At 38.0% G+C, this 18408-nt stretch overlaps 1 protein-coding gene across 10 annotated transcripts in view; it reads left to right on the top strand.

Annotated features, from left to right (window-relative positions):
* Positions 1 to 18408, top strand: part of CTNND2 (catenin delta 2) — a 629651-nt gene that overhangs the window by 537122 nt on the left and 74121 nt on the right. For all 10 annotated transcript variants that reach the window (XM_050328005.1, XM_050328001.1, XM_050328022.1 and 7 more), the window contains one exon: positions 7639 to 7812. In XM_050328005.1, the coding sequence (XP_050183962.1) occupies positions 7639 to 7812 (174 nt within the window). The remainder of the gene's footprint in view (positions 1 to 7638; positions 7813 to 18408) is intronic.

Raw genomic sequence — 18408 nt, 5'->3', positions numbered from 1 at the left:
TAATGTTTACAAAACTGAGGGGAAAAGAATGTTCAGATTTTAGTGAATGCAGTTTTGAAATTTTCCTATTACATTAGTGCTGTTGCTTAGTTTCTCAAGTGTGTATTTTCTTGAACTCCTTTAATTTATACATTTGTGGGGGTTTCTTTTAATTTTTAGAGGAGCCCCTGGTGGTCTAGGGGGTAAAGGCACCGCGCTATCACCGCGGAGACCCGGGTTCGATTCCGGGTCAGGGCCACTCCCGGGTAGGTGGGGCTCGTTAGCCCTTAAAGGCAACCCACCTACGTCCTAAGGACCTCGCTGCCACTGTCCAAGCTCGCTTGGCCCCGGCAGATGAACCTTAGGATTAAAGGGTGGGCTCAGTTCCGCGCACACTGTGTCTCACCTAAAAAATCCAATGCGCAGGCTGGAAGGTGGAAAGACCTTCCCCGGATCTTCGCTCGCGAAGACTGGCCATTATTATTATTTATTATTATTTTAATTTTTAGATAAAAGTGTCCAACACTACTAGTAGCAAAACTACTGTAAATGGATAATAATACCAGATGTATCAATCTACACAAAGGATGTGGATGAAGCTGCAGTTTTCCATACTTAAAAGAAAATCCCTTACACAGCTAGGGAGTATGTTTCTTAAACCATAAAACAGGAGAAACTTGACATTTAAGTCACTTTCTCAGTGGCTTTCTATATAATGAAAGTAAATGTTAATTTCTTAGTTTTATGATTTAGGAAAAAATTATATCAATTTTTCTAGGTTATGTTTCAGTCACAGATAAGTAACTTGAAGAGAAGAACAGAACTGAGTGGTAGTATAAAATGTGGCTTCTTTCAGAGGCCTTTCAATAACAAACTGGAATTTATTTTTTATTAGTGACATCAGTTGTCTATACTAATGGCAACTTCCCTACATCTTGAAATCAAGTAAGAGATTTGTCTTTGTTCAGATCGTAGTTAAGTCACCTTTCAAATTACTTTATTTAAGGAGTTCCCTTAGGATCATAGGAAACAAACATTCTCCTCATTTCATGATAAAGGTGGGTGGTGCTAAAAGAACCCACAGTTATTCCTCTCTTCAGTGGTTTACCAGAGCTCAGAAAGGTTCCTGAGGCATCTGCTTTGTCACACAAATTGAATGCTAGAAGAGACCCAAACGTTTTAAAGATTTGCAATAAAAGCTAGATATAGCATTGGTTTTAATTATGGAAAAACAGAAAGCAAAACTTCTGTTAAAGCCTCAGAAAAAATAAGTGAGACTCACCTGACTTTATTTCTGTCTCAGACCTCTAGGACTTGTAATTCTCAGCTGTAAATGTTGTTCATTAGTTTCTCTCTGCTGCTTACCTGTGACCAGCTCTTACTGAACCCTCACCCCAATAAGCTCTCCTGCTGTAAAGGCCTTCATTTCTGACTAGGAGCTTGTAGACATCAACCTGTCTGCCTTATATTGAAAAATCAGATGGAAACTGATTTTTCCACTGCTGAAAATTTTGTTCCTGCTGTTGGTATGCTCACTGCTTACCAACAGGTTTATGCTTCAAGCTGTGCTAGAAACAAGAATTATGATAAAAAACAGTTAGGGAAAATAAGGCATATGGTCTAATTTCAGTAAAAAAAACCAGGGACTTGTCATTATTCCTTCTTTTATTTCTTGCTATCCAGCCCATTATGTATATGTGTGGCACTACTTTATTTATTTTCCTTTCTTCCCTAAGAAAAACAGGCTGACTTTTTGGCTTCATGCTCCTCTCAAGTTCCCCATCTGTGATCATTCTTGTCAAACCAGAATCTAGCCCAAAGTCTGTTTTTGATTGGAAGTGACACATTTGAAATGAGCCTGACCTTCTTTTTCACCTTCTGTCAGGAGCCTTAAGGTATAACAGCAACATTTCAAGTTATATATCATTATGAATTGACTGGCACACCTCTTTAGCATGCTTGCTAAATGGCCTATAAATTTTTCTATCCAGATGAAATAGCAGGTTTAAGGCAATAGTATTTCAAAAAGAATAAAAAATAAACCTGTCAGATATGTCTTTTCATGTGATGAGACCACTATTTTACCAAATGTACTTCAATGCTCCTACAAAGCCATACCAAACTAATAAGCACAGAAACAGAGATATGGTGGTGACTCCTGGGTTTAACTAATGATCTGAACGAGAATAGGGATGAAAGGCTGTGTTGCCAGTATGCTCTTGCTCAGAAAGAGTATATTATTTCTACTTGTTTCTTCTTTATCTTGCGCAAGATGTTACACCAAGTGTTGAGCAGCAAGAATCAACTATCCTGAACAGCTCTTTACAGAGCTTCTTGACATGATTTCTGCTTTCTTGCTTGCCTACACAGCATACACTTGCCTACACACAATATCTTCACATATACTCTGTCAGCCTCTCGATATCATATATGACCAGTTTGTTTTCAAAGTCAAAACTACGGGGTTATTACATATAATTTGTATTTGTCATTTTGTGGAATATACTGCAAAGCCAGTCAGCATCAGCTTCCTATGGAGAGGAGAGGTTATGAGGAGAAGGGGATGTAGTGACATGCTAAGGACTGTTTTCAACTTCATCCTGCTTTACTTGGGAGGGTTCTGGTTTTAAGCAAAGACAAAATGCACAAATTCAATAAATTTTTTTTCTCAGCTAAGCGTAATAACATCAAAAAGTTGATTAAAGGCATTGACAATTATTTTAAGAATGTAATATATAATCTAAAGTACAATTCAGATTTATTAGTATTGAGACTAGTAATAATGATTCAATACATTGAAATGTTTTGAAAGCATTCCAACCACCTTTCCCATAATTGTAAATATTGTTTCATCAAACTGGGGAGGGTACCATTATTTATGCACTAAGTCATGTCCTCTCCCACCATATTCTTGTAGTCCCTGTGTCAGTTGACACCTTCCTTTATATTCACCATCTTTATTTAGGCCTGGATGTCTAAACTGAAGTTTGACCTGATGTGAATAGTGGCATGGATTCTCATTGTCCCTGAAAGCAAATTCTGTGATTTTGATGAATTTCTGTTGCTAAATTTTTGATTTCTGCTCTTGATGGCATTGGTCAATGCATCTCTTGCTTTCCAAAAGAGGTTATGGTACTGACATGTCTAGGGATATCTGGCATACACTGTCACAGCCAATAAGAAATGCAGGGTGAGATATAAGTGTCCTCTTAGTTTAAAAGTCTTTGGCATTTCAAAAATGGTTTTAATGAGCACCCTGTAATTGCTGATACGAATTTTGCCACTGCTGGTATACAGAGCGTTACCAAACTATCTCAAATGTCTAGAACCATTGGAGAGAGGTCTGGATGGCTTTAGACCTTGCTAGATTTTGTTTTAATTTTTTCCTAGACTTTCTTTTTTGAGTAGTGGTATTTTTGCACAAGCTGGGGAAAGGGAGTATTCGTATTTAATACATTAAAATTAAATATTGTCATTTTGTTATCATAGGAAAACCTATTGTACCTATGATACCTGTGGTAACAGTAAACCCCACCACCTGGAGATTGTTAGTATAAAAAGTAAAATTTTGAGAGTGTCCTCTTACAGAGTTGAAGCCTTCCCTGGTATTCAGTACAATTGCACTATATGGATTTGCTTTCATTAAAATGAGAAAGGTGGTGGTAGATAGTCTTTTGTGTGGCACAGGAGAGCATCTCTACGAGTTATCTTTTTCTTCTCTCAAAGTTCCTTCGTAATATGAAAACTTTGAAAATTTCATTAAAGTACTCTTACTCTTAAAAGTCTGTTGTACTTAAAAGATCTTGGTATTTGTCCTTTTATTTTTCTTGACTTTCATCCTTTCTTTGCACCAGTCTCAGGAAATGAGCGATTTGTATCTCACCCACGTAACAAACAGTTTGTCAGCTTCAGCGACAATATATGTGTGTAATTTCAGCTGACGAAGGGAAGCCTGGAAGGAATATTTTTGTATGACTTTTTTTTCCTCTTTAGCATAAGCTACGAAGAGTAATTGCATGTAGTTGTTCTCATTCTCCTACCACAGCCCCAGTCTGTCTCAAATAGACCTTACTGATCATTCCTGTTGGTCTGCAACAATACAGTAACTGTTCCAGTAATTTACTGAGTACTTGTTCAGCACGCTGCCTCAGTTCGTTAATATTGAGCGATGTGAACTGCAAAGCAACTACTGCCATGCCTTAGCCCCCATTTCAGATGGAGTCTAATACCAGTTTGAGGAAAACTTTTTTTTTGCTCAGGCAATTGATGTTTGTATTTATAAAATACAAAATAAATGGATGAAGATCATGGAAACCTCCTTTGCAATAGCTTTTTTTTCTGACCTATCTCAGCTCTACGTGCCCTGCAACAGTTGGGATGTACAGCTGCAGGCACTTGTCTCAGCTACATAAAAGGTACCAGAAGCCATTAAGCCCTTCAATGAAGAGGCTGCCACAGGAGCAGCAGGTTTGTTATGCAGGTGTCATGATTTAACACCAGCCGGCAACTAAGCCCACACAACCACTCGCTCACTCTCACCCAGTGGGATGGGAAAGAGGATCAGAAGCATAAAAGTGAGAAAACTTGGAGGTTGAGATAAAGGAAGTTTAATGGGGAAAGCAAAAGGCACACAGGCAAGCAAAGCAAAGGAAGGAGTTCATTCATCGCTTCCCACAGGCAGTCACATCCCCAGCAAAGCAGGGCTCCATCGCATGGAATGGTGACTTGGGAGGACAAAGGCCATCACTCCAAATGTCCTCCCTTCCTTCTTCTTCCTCCAGTTTATATTCTGAGCATGACACCATATGGTATGGAATATCCCTTTGGTCAGTTGGAGTCACCTGTCCTGACTGTGTCCCTTCCCAGCATTTTGTGCACCCCCAGCCTTCTCACTGATGGAATGGGGTGAGGAGCAGAAAAGGCCTTGACGCTGTGTCAGCATTAATCAGCAGTTACTAAAACATCCCTGAGTAATCAACACTGTTTCCAGCCCAAATCCAAAACATACTCCCATACCGACTACTGTGAAGATAATGAACTCTACCACAGCCAAAACCAGCACAGCATGGTTGGCAGTGACATCCTCCCTGTGCATGCCACTCAGCTGCTCTGGGCACACACCCCACATCTGAAGAACAGTGCTGGACATCTTCCAATGTCACTGAATTTCCTATGCCTTTGCTGCACATGCATGTGTGGTACTGAAGATTTTCATCATTATTACATGGACCCTGAGGCATCACAGTGTCTTGAGAAAAAGATCTTCCCTCACAGCTGGTGATAAATTAATGCAATCATGCTAAAAGTGAGTTGCAAGAAGGGGAGGGAAATGCAGTAATTTGTCTCACTTGTTTTTTTTAATGTTTTCTCATTACTGGGCAGAATGGCAAAACAACATTAAATATTAATTTATCTGCTAGATCATTTCTAATGCTGTATATGTAGCAGCACAGCATGAACATATATATGCAGCTCTATTTATATCAGCTGATTCTAAGTAGTCCATGGGATTATAAGACTGTAAATATGTGAGCTTAAAAACAAAAAAACACCCACATATGTACAAAAAAGGTACTGGGTGTATCTGCACTTTATGTACTTTGTCCTTCAAATAATATAGTAAATACCCTGTGCAAACACTCTTCAGGTGCAGAATAAGTCCATAATTCATGCAAATAGTAATGTAATGAGTGAAGACCTGAATTGGTGCCCTTGGACATCGCAAATCTTTTCATTAGTGGACTTACTAAGGTACAAAGCCTAAACCTGGTTTGAGGTCAGATTTGACCTGTAAGATATGTTTCTCATTTGTTTTCCAAAAAAAAAATCTGACAGTGCAAATGATTGAATTCTGAGAGTTAAAATAAGAAGCAGGCTTTAATGTATTTTTTATGAGCTGAAGAGAACTCATTTCTGGCAAGGCTGATGATTTATAAGGAGGAAAAAGGAGAACTGAGTCACATACAGTGAAAACAACTTATTGGTTTAAAGGCAGAAATGTATTAAAAATTTCAAAGGCACAGCCCTATAATAGTATCATTTAAAGGCATTGTTTCTCCAGAAGACATTTGTCCTCTAGTTTCTCAACCATCACTGGGTATTGCTATGCCAGTTCTTTAAACTATGGTAACATTTGTCCAGTGTAGTGTGTTTCATACCTGAGCAGCTTTCTGATTTCAGTAACTACTCATGTGTATGAAATGGTCCCAGTGGCTTTCCACTTGGTGTTTCTTCTGCTTTAGTTTAGAAAAAAACCAGTGTTTTTTCTTCTCAAAGGTAGTAATCTCACAAAACCATGTTAAAATTGTGTTAGTTGTTATTAGGTAAGACTTGATTGATTGTACCTTAAACTATATGTATATTTTTAAAGTTATCTTAAATGATAATTGATACTTCCTCAAAACAAGGGATTCTAGGTCTTTCCCAGTGAAAATATTATTGTGCTGTTTGACTCATAACTAGTTAAATTGTTGCAGATCTAAAAGAGAGTTAATTTGACTTATACTATCTTTGTATGTCTAGTATATATTTAATGCTATGTTACAGATTTTTTATCTACATAGTCACAATAAGATATAACCCAAAGCATTTATATTTTTATTGTATTGTGCAGTCTGGACATGCCAGAGGTGTTAGACAAGATATTTTATAGAAAAGTTGAGGCTTGTTTCTAACAGTGGCAGTAGGACCGTGAATTATTTAAATCCCTTTATCTGAACAAAGCACAATGAAATATACAATAAATATATAGATAGAAATCCCGTTTAAAATTTTATTGAAAGTACATAACACATCTTACTTTTGTTTAAAAGGGAAAAAAAAAGTCCATGAATATTCTTTTAAGATATTTCACGCTTAGGTGAAGTGTGTGTAAGTGTTGTGTAAGTGTTGTATGTTCCACTGGAGAGGTGAATCCCTGTTTGCCTGGAACAAAGTTTTTCTTCCTGGTAAGAGTGGGTTTTGTGCAATAACCTGTTAGTTATCCAGGTTTTAATATTGCATGTTTTGAATATCAGATTTGGGTTGTTTTCATGGCAAAACTCTGTATGTGAAGAGAGGAAGAGTCTGTTTTATGAGAGGTAATTCTACCAATTGCATTGAAGTCTCAGACTGTATGGCTGGCTGGCTGAATGCCTCCTGCAATCAAACTGTGAGAAGCCAGAAGTTGTGCAATGGGGAAGACTTTTCACAAGTGTGTCTTCATGGGATGGGGGGCTCATGGCTTTGAATGATTTAGTTTTCCATAGGAGCATTTTGTGTTGTTTTTCTCCTCGTGAGAAGAGAGAGATTGCAGAGAACTAAGCAGGATGCAAAAAGGGAGAATCTCTGCTTCCCATGCAAGTTCTAGATTTGCCTCTTAGGATATGTTCACTGGGCTTCTGTTCCCACCCAAAAAAATAAATGCAGTGAAAAATGATTTTGTTATGTCTGCTAGCTAAAACATTGTGATTTCTGCCAACGTTATAGCTCATCTATAAGGAATGTTGAGTAGGAAATTTGGTTCCTCTATGAAGTAACATGATGTGCAAAAATTGAGAACAGCTGTTTATTGACAGATGCCTTCACATGTGCAGACATAGATGTTATAGCTTCAATGAGGCAATTCTCTAGTATATTTCACTGTTCCTTACTGACAATCTGATTTGTATTTTCCAACAGTGGGATGGTGTAGGACCTCTCCCAGACTGTGCAGAACCACCCAAAGGAATCCAGATGCTGTGGCACCCTTCAATAGTCAAACCCTACCTCACACTTCTTTCTGAGTGCTCAAATCCAGATACACTGGAGGGGGCAGCAGGGGCACTACAGAACTTGGCTGCTGGGAGTTGGAAGGTAGGAAAATTAACCCAGTATGTATTTCTTTTTCAATTCAGAAGCAAACCTATAGATGACAGCAGATTGGTGATATAAATGTATCTAAATGCCTCTGGTTGTGGAATAACCTTCTCTTTTCACAGAACTATCTGCAGTCAAATTTGAGATAATATTTTAAGTCCTAGGTAGTCATTTCATAGCAAACGTTAGCATACAGCAGCGAAGATCACATTGGTCAAGTCAAGTATGAAAAATTGCCACTGAAACCAACACCCAAATGAGGAGAAGCAGTTCTTTATAAATCTGGGTGACAGAGCCATGAAAAATGAGCCAAAAATGCCACCAGTGGCAATCAAATGAAACTGTATTGTTTTGTCACTGCAGAAACTGGTTGACATTCTGTCTCTTAGGAGAAACCAGAGCACAGCAGAGCAAGATATAAATGATGTGACACCAACACAAATAATCTTTCCATCTACTTTTTTTTAAAAGTAAGACAATAAAATTCATCAACAATATGGTTAAATATTTACAATGAGCAAGGAAATGCTCAATCAAGCCACTCTGTTCCAGCTAATCCTACTTTTCAGTTATATTCAAAAGATCCATTTTTCTCTCTTGTGTTATTTGCAGTGAGTAAAGAATTTAAGAAAATACTTCTAAATTTAGAAGAGATGAGTAAAATTCAAGATAACAATGAGCTTGGTTTACTTTTTAGGGCAATTCCTTTGTTACTTTCCTGATGGTAAACTGGTTTAATTGGATGAAAGTACTAACTGTCTAATCCTGTGGTGTAACTATAATGCATTGATTTAACTCTCAGCAGGAATTTTTCTCATTTACTATGAAAACATTCATGTATGTGGAAATGCAGTTATCAAAGTTATGTCTCAGAAGGTATCCTGTTGGGGTTTAAGCAGTTGGGCATGTGATATGTAAATACCAATGAAATTAGGCATTCATTTTGAAATGTGAGTGCTGACACAAGAAATTGGGGGGTTTTTCCCATGAAGTTTTATGGGAAGTTGGGTTAGCACATTCACTAGATCTTCAGGGGAATGTGACTTGGGTTTTTTTTAGCATTGTGTTCTACCAAACTTATAAAATGGTTTTGACTGTTGCATTCAATGACATGTGAAATGATTTAACACAGTATCTGTCCAGTGATTTTTATCCTATGAAGTGCTATGTAAATACTGTGCCTGAAAATCATTATCCTTTTATTTTTCTCATATTGCAGACCACATCAGATTGTGTAATCCTGGCACAGAAACACAATAAATGTCTTCTATCCATCTGGGAATGGGTGTAGCCCTGGTCCAAATGAGAAAACAATGCATGCATATTTGCCAGGACTTAATAGAAATGCTAAAATCCAAGTGGTGCCCCTTCTCCCATGTCTTAATAAAGCTGTATACCTGTCATCCTTTAGTTGGCAGAAGTGTACAGGAAGAGGAAGGAAGGCTTTGTGGAGCTCTTTGTTGAGTGCTGGCTTAGAAATACTGTTTTGAACTTTAATACTGTCTGTGCTGATACCATGGGAAAAGCTCAGTTTTTCTCGTATTGCTCTATTTTTCTAAAGATTCACCAATTCTATTACAAGGGATGTGCAGACATAGAATGAATATCCTTAATTTCACATGTCATACTAGCCATTTTTGTGAGGGGAGTAATCCTCTTTGGGGATTACATAAGCATTGATGTTTCCACCTTTTGACCTCTCCTTTCCACTGCTGCAGTCTAGATATAAAATAACTGAAGTAAAAGATAGAAAACTATTAAAAAAGAGGTTATTCCTAAGGGAGATTTTAATTTTTTTAGTTCCTCCAAGAGACTGTAATTGTATAAAGAATGGAAAAAAAAATTTCTTTTTTTTCTTTTTAACTTGAAATCTTTCAAGAAGAACTTTATGATGGACTGTAAGAGAGAAGAAGAGCAAACTGCATGAAAATAGTCTTGCTATTAATATTAATAGCAATAGCAGTTGTGGACTTTTTCCAATTAGCATTATTTTAATGCCAAGAGAATCTGGTAATATATGAGGCGCACAGTGCACCAGATATGCTCACACACTACTGAAGATACAGTCTCTTCTGAAAAAGAATACAGCACAGTTGATATACTTGCATAATTCTTTCCTAGCTGTTTCACCCTTTTGGTTCCTCTGGTACAAAGCTGTCTAATCCTCTTGGGTGACCAAGAGGTGACATTTTTAACACAGGCAGTGCTTAGCCAATGCTATTACAGAGGGAAAGTGAGCTGATAAAAGGAAGCCAGAATAATTTTTTAAAAATAAAAACTTGTGTAGGGGATTTAGATGACTGTCTGCCACTAGAATTAACAGATGATATGTGTCTAAATCCCCTAGACTACTTTCGAGAATTTCAGACACAAAAAGAAAGCAGTAGTATGTAGCTTTAAGGATTAATAGCTCAGAGAGTCTAAAAGTTTTCATTATTTCAGGGAATATAGTTTTTCAGTGATACAGACACACAGAATCAACACATGCACATAGTGAAACGTAGGACATTTTTAGCACTGCTTCGGTTGCAGGAATTCCTTCTAAAGCCAAATACTAACATAAAAGAAAAAGTGTCACATATGTATATTTGCATACATTTTTTCTGTGTCAAAATTAAACACTTTTGACTAAGGTCTTGCCATATATTACCCATCCGCAAAGTAAAACTTGGGGTTCTTTTACAATGACTAATGCAGTACTTGGTCCATGCAATTGTTATTAGAACAAAGATAATCTATAATGAAGCAGAAAGGGAACATTTTGGTGACAAGTATATTAACAGGCCTGAATGAAAGGTTATCAATAAAGCAGGATTTTAAGGTATGTGGAAAATGTGAAAATTTAACCTGGCATAGATCACATCTGTGTATGTTTACTTTGGTGTATATTCTGGTTCTGAAGAAGATTGACAGTTTATATACAAAGCAGAACTCATTTTGGAAGGGGCTTTGCCAGGTGAACACAGACATCTCACTATTCTGCATCAAGATGTCATTACACAAATATGACACTGGTATTGGAATCTGAAGGAGAAGAACCATCTGTCATGGAAAATTACATGTGTATCCTTACTGAGATCTCTTCTTTTATTCAGGTGCTTACTTGTTGCACGTATGCAAAATAGAAATGCTGTTCTGGAATAATATCTATGGAGACAGTCGAATATGTAAACCTTTGGGGAAGATTGCACAAATTAAAGTTTACCACATCACTGCCAGGGTACCACTTCGTTTAAGGTCTAACTACTGCCTTGCACAGTGACCTGTGACACCAGCACCAGGTCACTGCATGACCCTATTCTGATGGGATTGAAGGCTGCTACTAATACACACTTGAAGTACAATGCCACCTGACACCCTATGGGTCAGTTTGTCAGCACTATACCTGCATGCACCTACCACCTTCTGCAGAACTCAGCTGATACTTGAGGTTTCAGAATCACAGAATATTCTAAATTGGAGGGGACCCACAAGGATCAAGTCCAAATCTTAAGTGACTGGCCCAATCAGGGATCAAATCCATGACCTTGGTGATATTAGCACCATCCTCTAATCAACTGAAGTAATCTCAGAGTCTGTACCTGGGATTGGGTGGTTTTCTGTTTGAGGGAACTCACTGATTCCAAAAATATTTTATCCTATCAAATAATAATCATGTTAATTTCACGGTATCCTAAACATCCTGCAAGGCAGAAGGAACAACATGTGAAAAGGATGGCTATTGGTTTTGGCTTTACTTCCTTTCATTGCCATCCTGAGATATTTTCTTCAAAAAACAGACTTTTTCTAATTATACTTAACAGGAACTTGCATTTTAAAGCTACTTAGAAATATGAAATAAAAATCTTGGGAAAATACATTCCTCATCAATCTTAGTTGGAGTTTTCCCTGAACAAATAAAGTTTGAGACATTGCCTTTGGAAGCAATGGAAATTCTTTACTTCCCGTTATGTAGTGACTTTTCATTGGGAACTCTGTTAGTTATCTTTGCAACTTAATTTGGATTTAACCAAATTTGTGCACAAATGCAGAAATAAAACAAAAAATAAGAGATTTACTGACTCACTCAGCTGTATTCTAAAGACAATTGCCTGCTTATTAAGAAATCTCTCCCACTATAACCCTTTAAACCAGAATTTCCTTCTGCAACCTCAGTATCATTATTTATTTCAATACCTTGGATTAAAAAATTACATGATTTAAAATTACAAGAGTCATTCTGTAAAAGATGATCTTTTTATATATAATCTGGCATCAGTATTTTTCCTCAGATGCTGGGAGTAAAAGTGGCAAGATCTTTCTAATTTTCACTTTGATCAATAGGCTATTAATGCATTAAGTCTCCTGAGCATGTAAGAAGTTATATGCAAAATGTCCTAGAGTTAACAATGTCAAGAATCCAAGGTTATGTCCCTTCTGAACAAAATTAACCTCTCAGGAAGAAAGGAAATATTGGGACATTATTGGGATATTATTATGTCCGTATGTATATGACAGCTGTATTTAGGCTGATAAGGAGCCCCTGGTGGTCTAGTGGTTAAGGGCGCGGCGCTGTCACCGCTGAGGCCTGGGTTCGATTCCCGGTCAGGGCCACTCCCGGGCAGGTGGGGCTCGTTAGCCCTTAAAGGCAACCCACCTACGTCCTAAGGACCTCGCTGCCACCATCCAAGCTCGCTTGGCCCCGGCAGATGAACCTTAGGATTAAAGGGTGGGCTCAGTTCCGCGCACACTGTGTCTCACCTAAAAAATCCAATGCGCAGGCTGGAAGGTGTAAAGACCTTCCCCGGATCTTCACTCGCGAAGACTGGCCGTTTAGGCTGATGTCAGTTTACTTGCCAGAGATATTACGACAACACTGCAATACATGTTGCTGAGCATGATTCATAGAATCATGAAAGAGCTGAAGTTAACAGAGACCTCTGGAGGTGACCTGATCCAACCCCCTGCTTAAGTAAGGCCACCTAGACCCAGTTGCCTAGGACCATGTCCAGATGGTTTTCTGAATGTCTCAAGGATGGAGACTTTACAACCTCCACTGGCAACCTGTGCCAGTGCTCAGTCACCCTCACAGTGAAAAAGCAATTCCTGCTGTTCCACAAAACTCCTGTGTTTCAGTCATTGCCCATTGCCTCTGTCCTACAATATTATCTTTCCTATTACATGCAGTTGATAACACAGTGTTATCACCACAGGCAGAATTTCCTTAGTTTTGTGAAACCCTTAAAAATGATTTCTTCATTCTCGTGATCCTGTTTTGTTTTAAAATACTATAATAACTTCTATAGGTAATACCTATCTTTTAAAACCAGGAAACAAGATCTATTATGTTTCTGCTGACAACATAATGGGTTTCATTAGAACAGATAGCACACCTGTATCCAGGCCTTGGTTAGTCCCATCTGTGCATCCAGTCTTCTGTCTCAGTTACTTTTTTTCCCGAGCTCCAGCCAGAGCTCTCTGTTCAGCCAGGCTGGTGGTCTTCCCTACTGGATCATCTTTCAATGCTTGGGGATGACTTGTTCCTGTGTTTTTAAGACTTTCTTCTCGAAGAACGTCCAGTGATCCTGCACTTCTTTGCACTTCAGAACTGTCTCACAAGGGACTCTGTGAACCAATCTCCTAAACAGCCCTAAGTTTTGCCTCTGAAAGTCCAAGGAAGCAGTTCTGCTGATGCTGCTCCTTACTTATCCTTTGACTCCGCAACATGAAGAGCAAGTGCTGCTCTGTTTAAGTTATGTCAGTCTCCTGAGACTAACATTCCTTGGCTAGTTCTTTCTATCTCCTTTCCATTCAGTTCCATGTTTGATCATACTCAGCAGGGAATAAGAAGGCTCTTTGGTTAGAAAACTGAATGTCCCTGCCTTTGATCCCCAATATACAGGTACAATACCCATGTGAATGGGGATTATGGGTCATTGGCCTGATCTCTTGAGATAGCTAGATGCTATCTCAGTCTTTGTTCCTTAGACAAGCAACTGCATTGATTTTGTTAATTCTGACCTAGAGAAATTTGACTCTCATGGGAGCAAGAGTTCCATTAAGTAAATTATTAGATAAGGAAACTGAAAACATAAAAGGGACCAATTTAGACACAAGGTCAGTGCAACTGCTTCAAAGAGTAGTATGAGAAGAGTTTCAAGCTCCTTACCATCCAGACACTTGCAGATAATGAGTAATTATTTTCTAAAGCAGCAAACATCTAGGTTATCAATCTTCTCTTATCAGGCAAGGACATATTTTGGGTTTCTTGCCAGACTTTTCTGATTACTTCAGTTATTTACAAATTAACCCTTTGGAGTTTCATCAGGCTGTTCCAGGAGAAAGTTTTTTGGATTACAGTGAAAAGCCTTACTTTTGTTTTCTCCAAAATAATAGTATTATGAATCTTTATGGGATAGGGTGGAAAAGACCATTTATAACACATCACATAATCAACAAAGGCAGAGTTTTTAAATAAACAATGCTTTATTCTGTCAGGAATTCTTACATGGGTAGAAACGCCCCATAGATGAGGCAGCATCAATTAATACAGGGAAATGTATTGGCTTTGTAGGAAGGAAGACAACATTGAAGGGATAGGACAATATTGAAGAAGCAAGACTTATTGCTGCAGATACTTGTGTCACAGGTATCATGAGGAAATCAACACGGACATCAGTATGTGGAATGGGAGCATAGTAGCTTATGGTGACATAATGTTCAGCATAGTCCCCTATTATAAGCAGCTTACTTCTCATGAGATGTGTCACTTTTGTCTTAAAGTGTTTCTTTTTTAATTATATTAGTTACAATGTTTGGAAAACTGATTATAGTGGTTTTCAGGTCATTCTGAATGCACAGTACATACCTGTACTGCAGAACCAAGAACAATGAGGTGCAAGGGCACTTTCTTCTCAACTTTACCTTCCTATTCAAGATAACTTCTGTTAACACTGTTTTATTTTTCTCTAGTTTATTTATTTAACTATTTATCTTTACCCCCTGGATTTTTTCATTTCCCCTTAAGCTTGACTAAGTTTGTGGAGCAAGAGAAGAGTGACCAGTTAATGCTTTTCTCTTGTCCCAACACAAAGGTGTAGAGAACTTACTGGTGGCCTACCAGGTGGAATAATTTCTGAGAACAGAGCACTGCAGTCAGGGAGCAGAAAGTCTGTGGGAACTCTCTGCTCTCTTCAGAAATTGCAGAAAGATAATCAAGATTTCAGAGCCTTGCTCTGTCACGTGGTATGACTTCTTAGGGATCTTGGTAGAGTTATTTGAGTAAAGTAGATCCGTAATTTTCCAAGTAGAATATAAAAATATTTTCTTGTTTTCCTGATATATATTACATTGAGCCTGATCATACAGAGAGGAATATTAATCTTTGATTTTTCATTGATCTGAGATTATTCAACATGCAGTTCTGTTTCGTGGTCTATTGTTTCCATACTGTTAGCAGAAAGACCCTTTCTAAAGGCTTTCCTAGCAGACCTCTCCTGATTGTCTTAGTAATTCAGTTTGCTTTGTCGTGTTTGCTACCCTGATTTAACTTTCATATTGTTGTTTATGTCTCAGAAATTCTCTTTAATATTTAATATCTCAATAGTCTTTGGGTCACAGACCAAATTGTGTACCAATACAATGCAAATTCTGGTTAAAACTGAAGTATGTGATGAAATATTCTGGAAATACTTCAGTAACACTGATATCAATGGCAGGAAAGTGAATCCATTCAAAATACCAAGTCTACAGTTTTGATATTCCTTGGGTTCTTTGCTTGGCTTTATTACAGTATGTTTTTTCTTTCTCATTTCATGCTGGAAATCTTTTCATTGTTTACTTTGGTCTCCTGTGTTGATGTTTCATAGAGGAACAAATAAAACCATAAGAAACACTAAGTCACATGAAAAGGGGAAATTTCCTTGACCCTTAATGATTTCTTTTTCTGTCAGGTGCCCCAGGTAAGCTGAGACCCTTGTGCCTGACCAGTCTGTTAGCATGTCATAATGAACCCTTCACTGAACAATCCCACTGGATTGGAGAGTGATTTGACTGCCCTTTTCAGGGTGGTGTAAGGGAGACTCCTCAGCAGATCTTCCCAGTTTATTTGAATGTGTTACCTGCTGCCAGCAACTGCTGGTGCATGTAAAGGATTCACTCTAGCAGTTTGTGAAATAACACTTTTTATTGATACAGACTGTGACAAGTTAAGGTTTAAAGATTGCTGGTGATAATACCTGACTGCAAAAACGTATTTACAGCAACATACAAACAAGCCCTAATCCCAATAGCAATGTTCATCATGTGTAGATTATGGTTCTTACCCAATAGGCATTCCTATAGGGGGAGAAGACAGGTTCAACCTCTTGACTGATCCCAGCACTTACAATGGAGTCTTCCCTGATTCCACCCCCCTTCTCAATTTACTTTTATACTGTTTCTTTCTGTTTAAGTGGAGCTTGAGTGACTTAAGTCATAAATACTTTTGTTTCTGATTGGTGTAAAATCCTTTCATTTCACTTTTGAAGATACAGTCAAAAAAGTATAGGGCTCATGCCCAGTGGGGTGCGGTCATACCTTGGAGGCAGGTAACTTTGGGATGGAGGTGTGCATTATTATTACTATTAGGCTTTAATGAACCAAGCTGGTCTGAGAAGAGATTTTGCCACAATTGTTGGTTTAGCAGCAGGACATCTTTTTTTATCTCCCTAGGCTTACAGGTGCTATTTGGTTTTATCAACTGCAAAGTACTACTATGTTCCTCTCCCTGCAGCGATTTCCATGGAGGCAGGCAAAGGCATCTCCACTCCACCCTCCATTCCACCCCCCCTTAGCAGGTGCTGATTTTTGTAGGGCGAGTCATTGTGAAACGCATTCTCTGCATTCCATCCAGGGAGTAACAGATGCATTTTACCCTATAATTTCTGTACCGTTGTAACTTCTGTTAGGCTGTGAATATAGCTTCTTAGTTTCCCCTAATTTTAACCCCCTGGCCATTTTCCCACACACTGAAAGGAGATAATTGACTAAAAGCTTTTCAGTTCTTCTGAAAAATATAAGTTGTATCTAGATTAATTACTCTTTTGTTGAGTTTAGCCTAATGTAATCTTAATCCCTAGAGACATTCAGTTCTGGAAAGGGTCCTTTATAATAATAACTGACAAACAAAAAAATAATTTTCAGGTTTACTGTATTTTTCTACTTAATTACTGTGATAAAAATAAAAAGGGAAGTACTAATTAAAGTGGACACAGAGCTCCACTGTGTACCTTCAGAGTAATGTATGGTAGTTATGCCCACCGAATTCAATTATCAGTAAAGCATATTCATGCACAGATTGTGGCTCCTTTGCTTGTCTCCAATAATTTAGACTCAATAATAGCCTTAGCAACAATAATGATTTTATTTTATTTTCTGGCTCCTTGTTTCCTCTGAAGTGTTTGCGGTTCCCACAGGAGTGCTTTCATTTTACAAACTGAACAGTTATTTGATCATTGACACTGCCACTGATTTGTGGAGTAACAGGATGATTAAGTATACTGGCAGAGTACCTCATTTACTTACTGATAGGCAACAAATGCTTTGTCTCTTTTCTTTTTTATGAGTTTTCATCTCTTTGCTTTTATACTTCACTGAGCTCCTATTAGCAATTGACCCACAATGTGGAAGTGCAGGCGCGTTCCATGATGGCTTTAGGCAAACAAAAAGATCATCAGTATACTCAGGAGTGAATCAATTTTTCCATTCTCTGAAATAATAAAATAGCCATTTTGAGGCATGTCAATTTGAGCTTTCCTGAAATCCTCCCAGCGCAGCGTAATTGCTTGCAGAGACTTGTCCTAATTGGCAGTTTAAGGAAAGAGAACCAGACAGTTCTTACCACTTTCCACATGGAAAGTTCTCCAGAGACTGTTGAAACAATTAATAGGCATTTCTGTCTTTCTGCCTAAGGTTCATGACTTGAAACAGCAGAAGAAATGATAGCAGATCACACATTGAGGAGTCTGTGAACTTTTCCCAAAGCACATGACATCCTCTGGAAAAAGACAGCTTGTGAGGGAGAGGAATGCACAGGGGAGAGGAGAGGTTTCATACATACTTTTCTGTAGTTCTCCCATTGTTTTATGTGTATGTGTGCATATGTGCATATGTGCCTCTATAAAACATTATATCTGGATTTTTCCCCTGTGAAAACTTTGGAGCTGTATTTTTTACTGTTGTGATCAAATTAATTGAAGCTTGCATGTCATTTTTTCAGTAAGGAGGTTTATACTTCCTCTTTTTTTCACAGTGAGTTATTTCAGTGATTCTCCTGCAACGTCTCTTACTCTCCCTAGGGTTAAAAGAAAAAGATTTCTTAATTCATTGCTTTTAAACTTTTGTTTTGGAATGGATGATGAAAATACTACATCAGAAGAAGTCTGTTGTAAACCTGGTTACATGAAACAAGTGCTTGTGTTTTCCCTTGGTAGCAAAAAAGAAAAATCAAGGGAAAACTGTTTACTGAGGTTTTAGTATGGAGGTTTTTAAAATATAGTGAATAATCTAAAGGATCATTTTACCTCCTCTCTGGTATTGAATAGACACAAATAAGCTTTTTTCTCAAAACAAACG

The sequence above is a fragment of the Myiozetetes cayanensis genome, unplaced genomic scaffold (assembly GCF_022539395.1).
Source record: "Myiozetetes cayanensis isolate MyiCay16 unplaced genomic scaffold, myiCay2020 scf1, whole genome shotgun sequence".
Taxonomy (NCBI): Eukaryota; Metazoa; Chordata; class Aves; order Passeriformes; family Tyrannidae; genus Myiozetetes; species Myiozetetes cayanensis.
The sequence above is the reverse complement of the archived record's forward strand: the minus strand, read 5'-3'. Positions and strand labels throughout refer to the sequence as shown.